This window comes from Vigna umbellata, chromosome 3 (genome assembly GCF_029865625.1).
Source record: "Vigna umbellata cultivar VRB3 chromosome 3, Vumbellata_1.0, whole genome shotgun sequence".
NCBI lineage: Eukaryota > Viridiplantae > Streptophyta > Magnoliopsida > Fabales > Fabaceae > Vigna > Vigna umbellata.
In genome coordinates, this window is record NC_142167.1 from 22,741,513 (window position 1) to 22,754,208 (window position 12,696).

Here is a 12,696-nt window from a genome sequence, read left to right on the forward strand (position 1 = left end):
TAGAAACCAAGTTTCGTATTATTTATTCAGGCTAGCACATAAGGCATTCCTTAAGGGCACTTAGCAGTAACCAGCTTACAATTATGTAAAGTGAATATTGTAATAGTTGTTTTGACCACGAAGGTATGCTTCATTAGCTAATGTATTTTGAAAAACGAATACAAATATGGTCAGATATTTTTCTGTTAACTGTTTGTCTTCATTTCCTAGTCCATTATCTGATACAGCATGTACATTTTAACACTTCTTACTGTCTCACGTTACCTTATGTTTGGATAAAGTAATTAGAATATCTTATATTTCAATTTTATTATTTTGATAAAGTAATTGAATTTCTCTTTTAAGATAAAACTTCAAATCAACCAGCGCTGTACATCAAACAGTCAATATCTAAAACAATAAAGACAACTTATAAAATATAAATTACTGAATTGAAGGTTTCTGCCAGGCTTCATTAACATAGTACGCAAACAAATCAGAGCAAGAGTCCTTGTCTATGAAAAACCACTGGACACAAAAATATGGAACTGAAAGCTGAAAGAATACATTGCAAAGACAAATTAATACAAAATTCAGCTCACTGGTAGAAACATAATTGGACTCTTTCAGCTCAAAACCCTCTTTTCTTTCAAAGGCATAAACCTATTAACTTCAAAGAAAAAAATACCCACCAAAAGGAATACTCTCAAGAACGAATTTGCATGATGTAAACAAGCCACCCAACTTTCTCAAAAAAAAAAAAACAAAGTAAAATGTTCATAGTTACATCACAGCTATGGTCCTCAAACTCGTGAGTTAACTTGTTAACTCGTACAAGTTTACGTTTTCACTCATAGCTTTCGAGTTAACTCGTAGGCAAGCTTTTAGTGTAAACTCGGTGATCTCGCTTAAACTGGCGAGTTTGGTACCGAGTTGGCGAGTTCAAAGTATATCCCCAAAACAGCAGCCACCATAATCGTTTGGTGTGAGAAACTGAAGAAAACTCACCAAATGTAGGATTTCACTTTTGCATCCGCTTGTGTGTTCGTTCTTAGCTTAATCACCGTGAGGTCGCGTCTCCTTGCTGCGTTGTTGTTCACTTGCCGCTCGACGCGCCGTCGTTAGGTCGTCGCTCGCCACCCCGCCGTTCGCTTGCCGCTCGATCGCGTCTCGCTTGTTGTGCTGCAGCGTTTAGGAAGGAAGGAAAGTGTCACTGTGTAGAGGAAGAGAGTTTTATTGTTTTGCATCTTTTAAGAAAGGAAGGTAATATGATTTTATATTATTTATAAATTATTCTTTCAATTGAATTATTGTTTCAACTTTCATGGAATCAAATATAAAAGTGGAAATATTTATTGGTTTGTGAGAAAGTTATTAAAGACACATTTCAGTATTTCTTTTTAATTTTCGAAAAGTTATATCCTCTTTTCATGATTCTAATTTTACCTTTTATTTTTATGCCATAGTTTGGGAAAGTTATATTCTAATGGGAAGGTACATTTTAATTCTATTGTTACTTTTTTTTTTTTAATTGCTTAAAATCTAAAACCTTTATGAGAATATTAAAAGTCCTTCATATTTCCACCTAAGAGGAAATTATACTTAAACTTAAATAACATCTCCAAAAAAACATATTTTAAAAATACCTTCATGAGAAACTAAAAAAAACACTAAAAATAAATAAGATAAAGTGCATTAAAAATTGTTTATTTTAAGGTGAAAAGAAAATACTATACAAATTTCTTAATAGGTAGAGTTAATATGTGTTAGATACATAAACAAATTTAATTTAATTGAGTTAAAAATTTATATATGTTTATTTTTAAAATTTGAAAATTAAAATATATTAAAGTTTTGAATAAGAATGAATTATAATTTTGTGTCCCAGTTAAAAACTAAAATTATATTTAACTCTTAAATATTTAACTCTAAAATGAAAAGTTGCACGTGGTAATCATATACATATATTTTTTGCTTAGATTTTTGAAGGTTGCATTGAATTTTCTTAAAATTTTAAATTTATCGTTGTAACTATTACCATAACTGTTTTCTCTGTCTTTTTTATTTTAGTAATTTTTTCTTATGATAATTATGTTTTCACTAGTTTATAATAAAGGACGTGATACCTTCTGACATGTTAATGGGTATAAAGAAGTACTAAAAGGATAAAGTAACCATGCGGCCTAATAAAATCAAATCAGTAGGAAACTTCCCTAACAGACTTTCTCCATCAGAATTTTTCTGATAAATAATTTGAAAAGGGAAAACCATTATATGAAATCAAATACCACATAAAAGGATTCAGAGAATGCTCAGGCAGCCCTAAACGCAATTTCATCTCAAAGCAAAGGAACCATGAAATTCATCTTTACAACACGTGATCGTACAATTAATTTGGTAGCAAATATTGATAATGAAAATTACGTCGATTTATGAACTTTCCATGCCATGATCTCGAAAAATCAGATATCGCAAAGACCGTAATGGCGATGAGCTTGAAAATGTCCCTGATTCCCTTTTCATTTCAAAGTTATTCTCCACAGCATCCAATTTACAACGTGCAGTTGAATCTACAAAGCATCTTTCAGTAATTGGTGAAGTAATTAATACATGCCTACCCCAAAAATTCAAACCATTGACCATTAGATCAATGACTCTCTAATTGTGCAAATACTTTAGAGAAGACAAACAAAAAGTTAAATTTAACAGTCGTAACTTCATACCTGTCAAAATTGGAAGCGATCATTATACATGGATTATGCTGCAGCTACTTGTGTTGTACCATTTTCATTGATACCTTGCTCGATGCACTGAAAGAAATTTTAAGTCATTTCAGAAGTACAGGAATATAGGATCGATCTTATGATGCTAACAAAAGGCTTTAAGAAACATGTAAAAAATTATCAAACCTGTAATTGGGTAACTCCAATTTGTGATAGATATTACTAAGAAAAAATGCTATGCATTTTCAGTGGGGAATAGTAACTAAAGTCACTAGCTTTTTAGTCCGTACATGCTACCATCATCATACAAGAATGTATACAGGTTTTTTTACACCAAAATATGTTCACGAGACAAATGTAAAGGGATTAAGGAATAAAGTTGATTCAGGAGGATATGATCCTCTTTCTCCGGATTCCTTTTCTCTTTTCTAATAAACTTCTTCGTCAATCATAAACCGATATTGAGTATTATTGACTAGAGTATAAATATACTCCAAGATTAACCAAAATCCGAATGTCGCATCTAATAATTTTTTTTACCTGAAGAAGGTAACCATGCAACCAATCCAATGTTTGAGGAAATGTTGTTGCCGATACGTTGACCACAGTCAACCCCTGTAACATCAAATGGCAAGATTTTAAGAAAATAATCACAGATGATACAGGTGTAAATTAAAGTTATGTAACTTAAAGAAAATGGCAGGATTAATGAATAAAATTTTGTATCTTCAGTTTCCCGTTCATTAGTTAATACTTCATATATGGAAACATTGGGAAAAGAACTACAGAGCAAGTAAATATAGAACAATTTGAATTGGAAAAATGGTAAGTGTCATGGTTATCATCAAATAAAACAACTGTCAATATACTGGAAAGAAGGATTTTCCACTTACATTTCCAGTAATGAATAATATCACAGTATACTTTTGAACATACCTGTGATGTGAACGAGCATAGATAATCCTGCATGGTTTTCAAGTTGGCCATAAGTTTCTCATTATCCTGTAAATGAACAACAAAATTCAGATTATTCTCAATCTACAAGAATCTACATGATATAGAAAGAAATCTTGGATCATAAACTGTTACTCAATGCCCTCAAATTTTATGCTTCTGTTGATAGCTCAGAATCCTTTTGTAAATAACCTAACACTTGTTCATTTACTTATTTCCAGTCATTCTCCTCTTGATAAACACACTGAAAGCTAGGATTCTTCAATTAATTGTTATAGATGCCTTTCTTAACAAAGTTTTCTACATGAATGAGAGGTTCTTTAACTCCTCTATATGATATGATCATTAGAAGTGGTTTGTCCACAATCACCGTACAGGCCTTTGTTGACTTGTTTTACAAGATCATTTCTTTGGCTTCATTACGCTTATATAATTTCTTACACACCTATCATTATAACAAAGTAGATTCCCTTGAAACTCAAAACACAGGAAATATATAGTATCCAAAAGTAAAATACCAAGAACAGGGAATGGGGTTTTAGGTGTAGAAGTTGCTATACCAGATCTGGACATTTGTCATAAAATGTTCTGCTGGAGATCCATTCCTCAAGTAATGCCTGAAAAAAAGGTAACACAAATATCTTCGAGTGATATGACGTTTGAAAGTATACGATGGAATTTTATAAAGAGTTGTGCACTTGACCTAAGTAGTTTGCAAAAAATTCAACATACCCTTCTACTATTGGCACAAAACTAATCGCAACAATCACAACAACATTTTGGATCGCATTTATCGTTGTCTTTTTTGTGCCAATATTACAATTGCAGTAAATCCATGCATCAACACCTAAAATAATATTATTATTATTATCATCATCATCATCATTATTTTTATTATTATTATTATTTTCATTTATTATGTTTAAGTCCCCATGCACTATATGAACATCCTAGAGAACACAATGGACCTGTAACCTTGGTTGGATAACCAAAATAAATCCCCAAAGTCCATGCAACAAGTGAAAATAAAAAAGCACTTGGTGTATAATTGCTACTTGCACAAAAGTAATGGAAAAATGGACAAAACCTTGTGATCAAATTCAGCCATCTTCAACACAATAGGCACAATTATTGGTTTGGGGCCTGATTTCTTCTTACTAATGGTAGTTTTGTCAGTCTCCAGTTCCCTAAGAGAAGCAACTGCGTGAAAAAAAAAATGTTCATCATCCATATTATGCCTTATCTCCTAGTAAGAAACTAATAATCAGCACTATAATATGGCAAATAAAAGAGACTAACCTTTTTGCCCAGGGATACTTACAGAAAGACCCATGGATGTTATAGAATTTGATACTGCTTCAATCTGATCAGCAGATACTCCTTCATTAGTCTCATCACTGCTACCCACATGTATATCTTTTAATTGTATGGTAGCATTATCATCCAAAGTCACAACGACTGGATTTATCTCTTTGTTTTCTGAATGTACACCAGAAGGTGACTTATTGTCATCGTCCACTAAATAAATGCTAGGATCCAAATGCATTCCCTGTCATAATGAAAATATAAATAAACAAATTGAACACACACCCAGACAAATATTTTAACCAAATAAAAAAAAACGAATATCAAATTATTAAAAAATTAATTAATTGGACATTTATGTAAAACCAAAGTTACAACTGAAATTATCATTTAACTTTACAATATTTGATTTCCTCTTGGTATCTTCAAATGGTGATTTTTATTTTTGTTGATAAAAGACAAAATAGTATTACTTGAGGTAACATTTGCCCCCCATTCACATACTATATTCTGACATTATCTTTAATTGATATGAAACTCGCATCCAACGCTATTAGCGAGTGACCATTTTAATGATCTAGAATAGGTTTGACACCATCTTGTAAAGTGGGTTAGGCCTAACTTAATCTTGTAAACTTGGTTTGTAAGGTAAGGATTATTGGAATTGATCATCAATAGATACGTGATTATCTACTCATGGTTAGTATTTTAGGAAGTACACTAATCAAATATGGATTGACCAATCTAAAAAAGTTGCAAGGATGTTAAACAGGGATGTACATGGAACCTGCCACTAAACACATGTCTATACATACCTCAATTATAATTGGTTTCCCATCTTTCATTGCCTTCTTCAGATCACCGGCCAAACCTAGAAACCAAATGCCAACTTAATGCATGAAAGCAATCAAGTATAAAATATTTGTATCATTACTTGAAAACCATATTCAATTTATAACGACAGATATATCTAGCTAAAAACAACTAAGAAGACCTTTGCGAACAACCCTGCATTCTCTGCAAAACTCAGTTATTAACTCCTCTGGCGAACCAAATTCTCTAGCCCATACAGGATTTGATGCCAATGGTGCACTGCAAAAAAACATATTCAGATTTTATATACGATTATTAATTACTTCAGTCAGAGAACTGTCAAGCAAAGAAATGAAAATATTGTCAAGTAAGATTTCTCAATTTCTGTTGTGTTTGACTTGGTTAGTTGGCCCTTTATATCAAGAGACATGGGTCATGTTGCGCAATAATAAACATTATGTTGTGCATATCCAAGAACTTGATTTCAAAAGCAAATAATTTTAGGCCAAAAGTAGCCTTAGTATCATCCCTTATAAAAAAACTTGAATAAGTAAGAGTTCAGACAAACAGAACTTTCAATCAAAGCAAAAATATTAGTCAAGTTAGGTAAAAATAAAGAAGTTGCAGACATACTCTGTTGATGTGCGCAACAATTCATACACCATATCTGTCTATCAAAGTCAACAAGAAAAATGTCAAAATTAATTGCATATAATCTTAAATAAGCACAGCAAAATATAGGGTCCCATTAGGTGCCAGTTAACAAGGAAAAAAGAGTCCAATCTGGTTAGCTAGATAAACTGAATTGGAGATACTTTCTTTAACTAGCACCAAACTGAAAGCCCTCATTTTTATATTAAACAAAGATGCAGTTATATTGGAGACATTCAAAGCCTACCTGTAATACATTTGGTAAGTTTAGCCTCTGTGCAAGCTGAGTGGCCATAGTAGACTTCCCAACACAAGCAGTTCCACAGACAAGGATTACTAATGGAACTCTTTGGTGGTGAAATCTGGATAAATGGGGAAAGCAGGAAATTGGAAAAGACAACTCAACATTACTATAAAACATAACCCCCTAAAGTAGTTTCTTTTTCTATCTCAAGAAAACATGAATATGAATTTTTTTCCAATTCCTCATTACAAAAGGCAAGAAATAAGTGCATGCACATAGACAAAATTTATGTATATATACATTTGTATAAATAGATGCTAATTTGATAATATTCAGCTATGATGCATGGATACTATATCTGATACGTCGATACATTTATTTTGAAAATAATAAGATACGATAGGTGATATATTCATATTGAAAAATGTACAAAAATTCTTAAAAACAATTAAAAAATGAGTTAATTTCTTCAAATAATGAGTCCAATAAAATATTGTCATTGTTGGGTAAAAGTCTGGCAAAAACTACACTGTTTTTTCAAACTCGTTGACTCGCTTCTAGACTCTAAGAGTTTACATGATTTTACCATGTGTTTAGCCAAATTTACTCAGAAAGAGTTTGATAGCGAGTTGACTCATTTTTCCTATCTTAAAACATAAACTCATAAGGGCTAAGAGTTAACTTGAGAGTTTGACAACCTTCCTTGTATACACACTATACATATTACATATACAAAGATGAAGTGTCTATGAAAAAATATATACACCCACATGGAATTGACAACAAGACTGAATTCTGTTAGATATTGTTAGTCACATGTGTATTTTCTACACAAGGAGGAATTACTCCTATACCGAATTTCCACTATATTCAATAAATTCCAATCTAGCCATAATTTTTTACCAATGGAAAATTTGGTCCTTTTTAGAAAATAAGGACAAGACATTGACAACCACGTGTTTTGGAAGAACAACAATTGTTTCCAACAGAAAGAATGCATACTTACCTAGTCATCATCTTGTAGCGATTGATGTACTCATCTCCATATCCCCGCCGCTCCATAAGCTGCACACATAGAACCTTTTTAGTACGTATCTATATATTAAATGATTCTCAGTTTTTAAAATGTGAGGAATTTCAGCCATGGTTACTTCATCCCAACAAAAATATTCAACTTCCTCCTATTAAGAGACAGTACTAAGAAATTTCAGCTCCACTTGATTTCAAAATTCAAAACCATTTAACAAACAATTCCGATGATATTTGTGTCTGGACAGACATGTCCAATGAATCAATCGACAACATTTTTTTTATACAACTTTCCTGTATAAATAAATATCTAAAGTGAAAAGATCCAGGGAAATAGAAACCAGCTGTCATGAAAATATATGTACACCACTTTACTCTTCAAATAGTAATTGTCCTGTCCACAAAATTCTTATATTGACATGAGTTCAATTGAAACATGAAAACTGAAAGATGAAAGTTTATCAACAATACCTTAAATAGGTTAACCTCCAAATCAGATTGAGAGCTGCAGCAAAGAAACAGTGAATTGTTTTTCAAAAAAACTAATTCCATCAAAATTCAGGCGGAGAGAAAAAAAAAAGGAACAAAAATATAGAAAAACAACAGCTGAAAAATGGGAAAGTAAGGGATACGAAACAGCATACACATCTAGAAGGCTGTTGTCTATGAGCAGCTTCTTCAGCTCGAGGGCAATTTTGATAGCTACATGGTTTGGAATCTGAAATAAATAAGCTAGTAATAAACTATTTGGCAAACTCAACTCCAATTCATAGAAATCAAAACAGAACATATCCAAACAATCCCTAAAGTAACTTAAACAAAAAGAAACATAAATAAATAAATAAATGAATGAATGAAAGAGAAACAGTGGTGATCGGATACCTTGGTAACCGTAAGCATCCTGCTGAGCAAAAATCTGGAGAGAACGTAGTAGTGATCCGCATTATCACCCAACCACACCTTGACCTAAATGTGAGCAAAATAAAGATTGAAATAAAGAAAGGAAGAGAAAGGAAAAGAGAGAAAGATGGTGAAATTGAGAGCGAGACCTTGACGAAATCGTATTTGGAGGAAGCGTTGCGGGTAGAGAATCTGGCGGAGGGAAAGGCAGGCCGTTGCTTATCGTCGACGTCTTCGCCACTCGCAGGTGAAACCACAACCACTTCCTTTTCTTTCTCCTTCTTCATCGATACACACTACAAAGATCGATATCAAGGTTTCGCTTCCAAAGCAATCAACTTTTTCTCCTATCTTACACTTTCACAATCGAATCAAAATATTAAATTAAATTAACTATGTTTTTCTTTAATAATAAACATATTTATCTTAAAGGGACAAAAAATACTTAATTTTTTTTTTAAATTTAAGAAAAAAAAAACAGTAGTTTGATATCACAACAAAATCAAAATGTTTCATGATATTGCTCTAAGAATACTTTAAAACATTTCTAAATCAATATCTTAATTTTGTGGAGTTCTCTTTATCTTCAGCTGTTAACACCTTAGTCCTGTCGTGCCACGTGTATTCATCAAAATTGTTTTAATTTTAGTGTAGTTGAGATTAAATTGTTTTTGGACTAATGAACACATCTCATGTTAGCCTAACTAATTTAATACCTCCATTTGAATTAAAAGATTAATTAAATACAAATTATTGATTATGAAATTTATGTATATATATTCAAATAATTTTTAAAAAAATATTTATATAATACTAAACTTAATATCTATTTTGGTCTCTAAATTATTTTAATTATGTTCGTCGCTTTTATTACTAGTATTAAAAAAGTTATTTAGAATTGTGTCCAAGTTCAGGTCAATTAACGGGACAATTTTTTAAATGAAACTGATTTGCGTTTTTTAAATCGTAAGCAAAAAAATCAACTTAAACCATTTTTATAAAATACGATATCACAGCAACTAAAAAATAAAAAGAATACTTTGTACTCAACTAATAAAAACTAGGAAAACAAAATTGGTATTAAGCCATCCTGCAAAGCCAATTGATCGAATTGATGGTTTCATTTGTTATCGTGGGCTGGTTCACTGTGCTTGAAACTAATGGGTATGAACAATTTCTATCCAGTACATAATTTTTAACACTAAAAGTCGAAAAATTCTGTATTAATTTCTCTACTAAGATTTATGAGTTATTTTTTAAGAAAAAAAGAACAACAGCATTTGCCTGTGCATTATGATGTAATGGATTGTACTTGGACCAGCTGGGCTGTGCAGAAAATCGTACGAAGAAATAAAGACCTCCAAACTAAACTACATTCATTATCAGCTTTAACTGTTCCACGACATTGACATATGAACAATCCTAAGAAAAATGTTTAACGGGATTTAGTGCCAAGGCCCACAGATAACGGTACCATGGTCAAAGAGAAAGAAAAAACGTTATTAATTATTATTACTACATTACACCCTTTCTTCCTTGGGATGGTGGAAAACAACAAAGAAAGGAACAAATTTGCCCTGTCAACATCTAAGTTAACCGTTATAAAAGTGAATACACATAATTTGGTACAATTTTCACTAGTGTTAGTGAAAATAATATGATTCTAATATAATGACCTAGATTCAAGATTCAGTTATCGTGCCCTTTTGAAAAATTTACCACCTTTTTTTGCCATGGTTATCCCTGTAACACTGGATTGAAGAAGTGATTTGGTATCAGGGCTCCATCTCAACTCCTTGAGACTGGTAAACAGGGTTGCCAGCGCAGTAGAGATCTCACACTCCTTTATATTCTTACATGACACTACTCTAAGGCTCTGAAGCTCCTTCCATGAATGAATTACATGCTCCAAACCTTCTGTCGTTAGTAATGAGCATCCTTCCAAGTAAAACAACTTTACCCTCCTGAAAACACAACTATCAGTTCATATGTAAATCTTGAAGAAATAAGAACAGCAAAGCAATATGTAAGAGAAAACAGAACTGTGATTTCATATAAGTTATAGGTTCAGTTTCTGTTAGTTTCACCATGAGTTTTCATATATGTTAGTAAAAATCCAGAATTGAAGGAGTGGAAAGAACATTCCACGATGACACAGCAGAACAGAACCACTCCGATAACATTGAATCCAAAAGTTATTTGCATTTCACAAAACCAAGATAGAATATAATGATGCTCTGTTTGGAACACATGAGAGTTCAAATCCAATATGCATTGTATGCGAAAACAGGAGAAGGAAGAATTACAAATTACATGTACATCTCCAACTCATTTTCATCTCTGGTAAGTTCTTGTTAAGAATTTTATGCAAACCTTAACCATAGCAAGTTATATGTAGAAGAGAAGATGTCCATTACCTGCACATCATTGCAAAAGAGAAGATGCTATTATCCAATCCCCAACAGTCCTGAAGAACAATCTCCCTGACAGCCCTGCACACAGAAAACAGAGCCGAAACGCCCTTCTTATCCCGAAGCTGACATTTCTGCAAATGCAACCTTTCAAGAGCAGAGCAAGAACCCAAATACTCCTCCATTCCAGGATTGGGATCAATCCTCTTACAAGACTGAAACCTCAAAGTCTTTAAATTCTCACAAAACGGGATGGCAGCAAGCCATCCATCATCCATCTTATGATCAGAAAACGTCAACTCCTCCAACATTAAACAACACTTCCCAATGGCCTTAATCCCATCAAAACTTCCTTCGCACCCGCCAAGCTCCAACCTCACCAGCCTCTTGCACCCCTGCGCCAGAATTGTCAACCCGATATCAGAAACCACCGAACTGTAGAGCCCATCAACATGCCCAACGAGCTTCAGAATCTGAAGATTCGCACAGGCCGCAATCCCGCGCAGAACGTTGTCGCTGCAGCACTGCAGTTCGAGTTCCTGCAGAGTGGGACACTCCTCCGCGACGCTCAGCAGCCCCATCTGGCTAGCGCCGATGACGTGGAGGCGGCGCAAGTTTGGACAGCCGGCGGCGAGGGTGGCGAGTCCGTTGTCGATGACTTCGACGGGTAGCATGTTTTCCTCACAGAAGCACCAATTGGGGGCGAGGTCGGAATGAAGGTGCACGGAGAGGACGCGGTGGCTGAGGAGAATGGCGGAATTGCGAGGTGAAATGAAGGCGGCGGAGAGCAAGTCGACGTGGTTGAGATTGGGGAAGCGGTGGATGAGCCTGCCGGAGAGGAGGAAGTTCCAGTCGTAGATTATGAGGGAGCGGAGAAGACGGCCTTGGAGATTGAGCCAGCGCTTGCAGACAAGAGAATTGGAGTTTCGCTGAGCGGGGGAGTCGGAGACGAGTGCGAGGATTTTGAGGAGAATCTGGTCGGAGAGGAGAAGGGTTCTGTCGGCGATGGCGACGGCGGGGAAAGGAGAGAGAGTGGCGTCGGCTTTGGCTGCGCGGCGAGGAGAGAGAGAGCGAAGCTTCATTGCCATGACCATTTGGTTTATGGGTTTGGATTTGGTCCATAAGTCCGACCAACGCTTCTTCAATGGCGGAGTAGGAGTTGTAGGGTTTGGGTTCTGATTCTCCGACCGAAACGACATCGTTCTGGGTTGATCACAACGGTAACGGAGATGTTGTGGTTGCGTGAATTTGAAAGAAGGAATGAAAATGTGTAAAGTGAAGAGAAGAGTGCTACTTTTTGTCTTCTTCTAACGGCATTTAAAATTGGGATTCAATTGAATGGGTCACAGAATAAGGCCTTCTTCAGTTTACAACTAACTGTTACTTCTTTAACATTAACCACATCTTGCACTCTTTTTGTTACATTTCAGCTTCTTGTTTTTATTAACTGTGCTATTTTTAATAATAATACAACAAATTATTTATTTTTTATTGATTTAATGTCAAAGAATAAGAAAATGTACATCTCACTTTAAGATCAAAAATTTATGATAAACTTAAATAAAAACGTAGAGTAATACCTAACACTTTAAATTAACCAATAATCAATGATGGATAGATATTTCGCATAAAAAATAAAATTATGGAAGAAACGTATGCATGGAAGCTGCATTAGGTTATTAAAATT

General features: G+C 34.0%; 2 protein-coding genes across 4 annotated transcripts; both read right to left on the minus strand.

Annotated features, from left to right (window-relative positions):
- Nucleotides 1-2,228: 2,228 nt before the first annotated feature.
- On the minus strand, nucleotides 2,229-9,099 carry LOC124847936 (P-loop containing nucleoside triphosphate hydrolases superfamily protein). Of its 3 annotated transcripts, none has more exons than XM_047325532.2 (16): nucleotides 8,748-9,099; nucleotides 8,581-8,664; nucleotides 8,343-8,416; nucleotides 8,170-8,203; nucleotides 7,676-7,734; nucleotides 6,673-6,787; nucleotides 6,408-6,445; nucleotides 5,956-6,053; nucleotides 5,777-5,832; nucleotides 4,956-5,205; nucleotides 4,744-4,856; nucleotides 4,217-4,273; nucleotides 3,639-3,704; nucleotides 3,243-3,317; nucleotides 2,703-2,789; nucleotides 2,229-2,560 (listed from the first exon to the last, which is right to left on the minus strand). In XM_047325532.2, exons 1-15 carry the CDS (start codon nucleotides 8,883-8,885, stop codon nucleotides 2,736-2,738), a joined length of 1,311 nt encoding a protein of 436 aa, XP_047181488.2. In that variant the 5' UTR covers nucleotides 8,886-9,099; the 3' UTR covers nucleotides 2,229-2,560; nucleotides 2,703-2,735. The 3 variants fall into 3 exon arrangements, with proteins under 3 accessions (XP_047181488.2, XP_047181487.2, XP_047181486.2); XM_047325531.2 differs by having other exon boundaries at nucleotides 2,229-2,593; XM_047325530.2 differs by having other exon boundaries at nucleotides 2,229-2,549; nucleotides 8,748-9,098.
- An 854-nt stretch (nucleotides 9,100-9,953) lies between these two features.
- On the minus strand, nucleotides 9,954-12,350 carry LOC124847940 (RNI-like superfamily protein). Its single transcript, XM_088108710.1, has 2 exons — nucleotides 11,016-12,350; nucleotides 9,954-10,562 (listed from the first exon to the last, which is right to left on the minus strand). The coding sequence occupies exons 1-2, from the start codon at nucleotides 12,206-12,208 to the stop codon at nucleotides 10,292-10,294; spliced, it is 1,464 nt and encodes a 487-aa protein (XP_087964836.1). The 5' UTR covers nucleotides 12,209-12,350; the 3' UTR covers nucleotides 9,954-10,291.
- Between the last annotated feature and the right edge of the window lie 346 nt (nucleotides 12,351-12,696).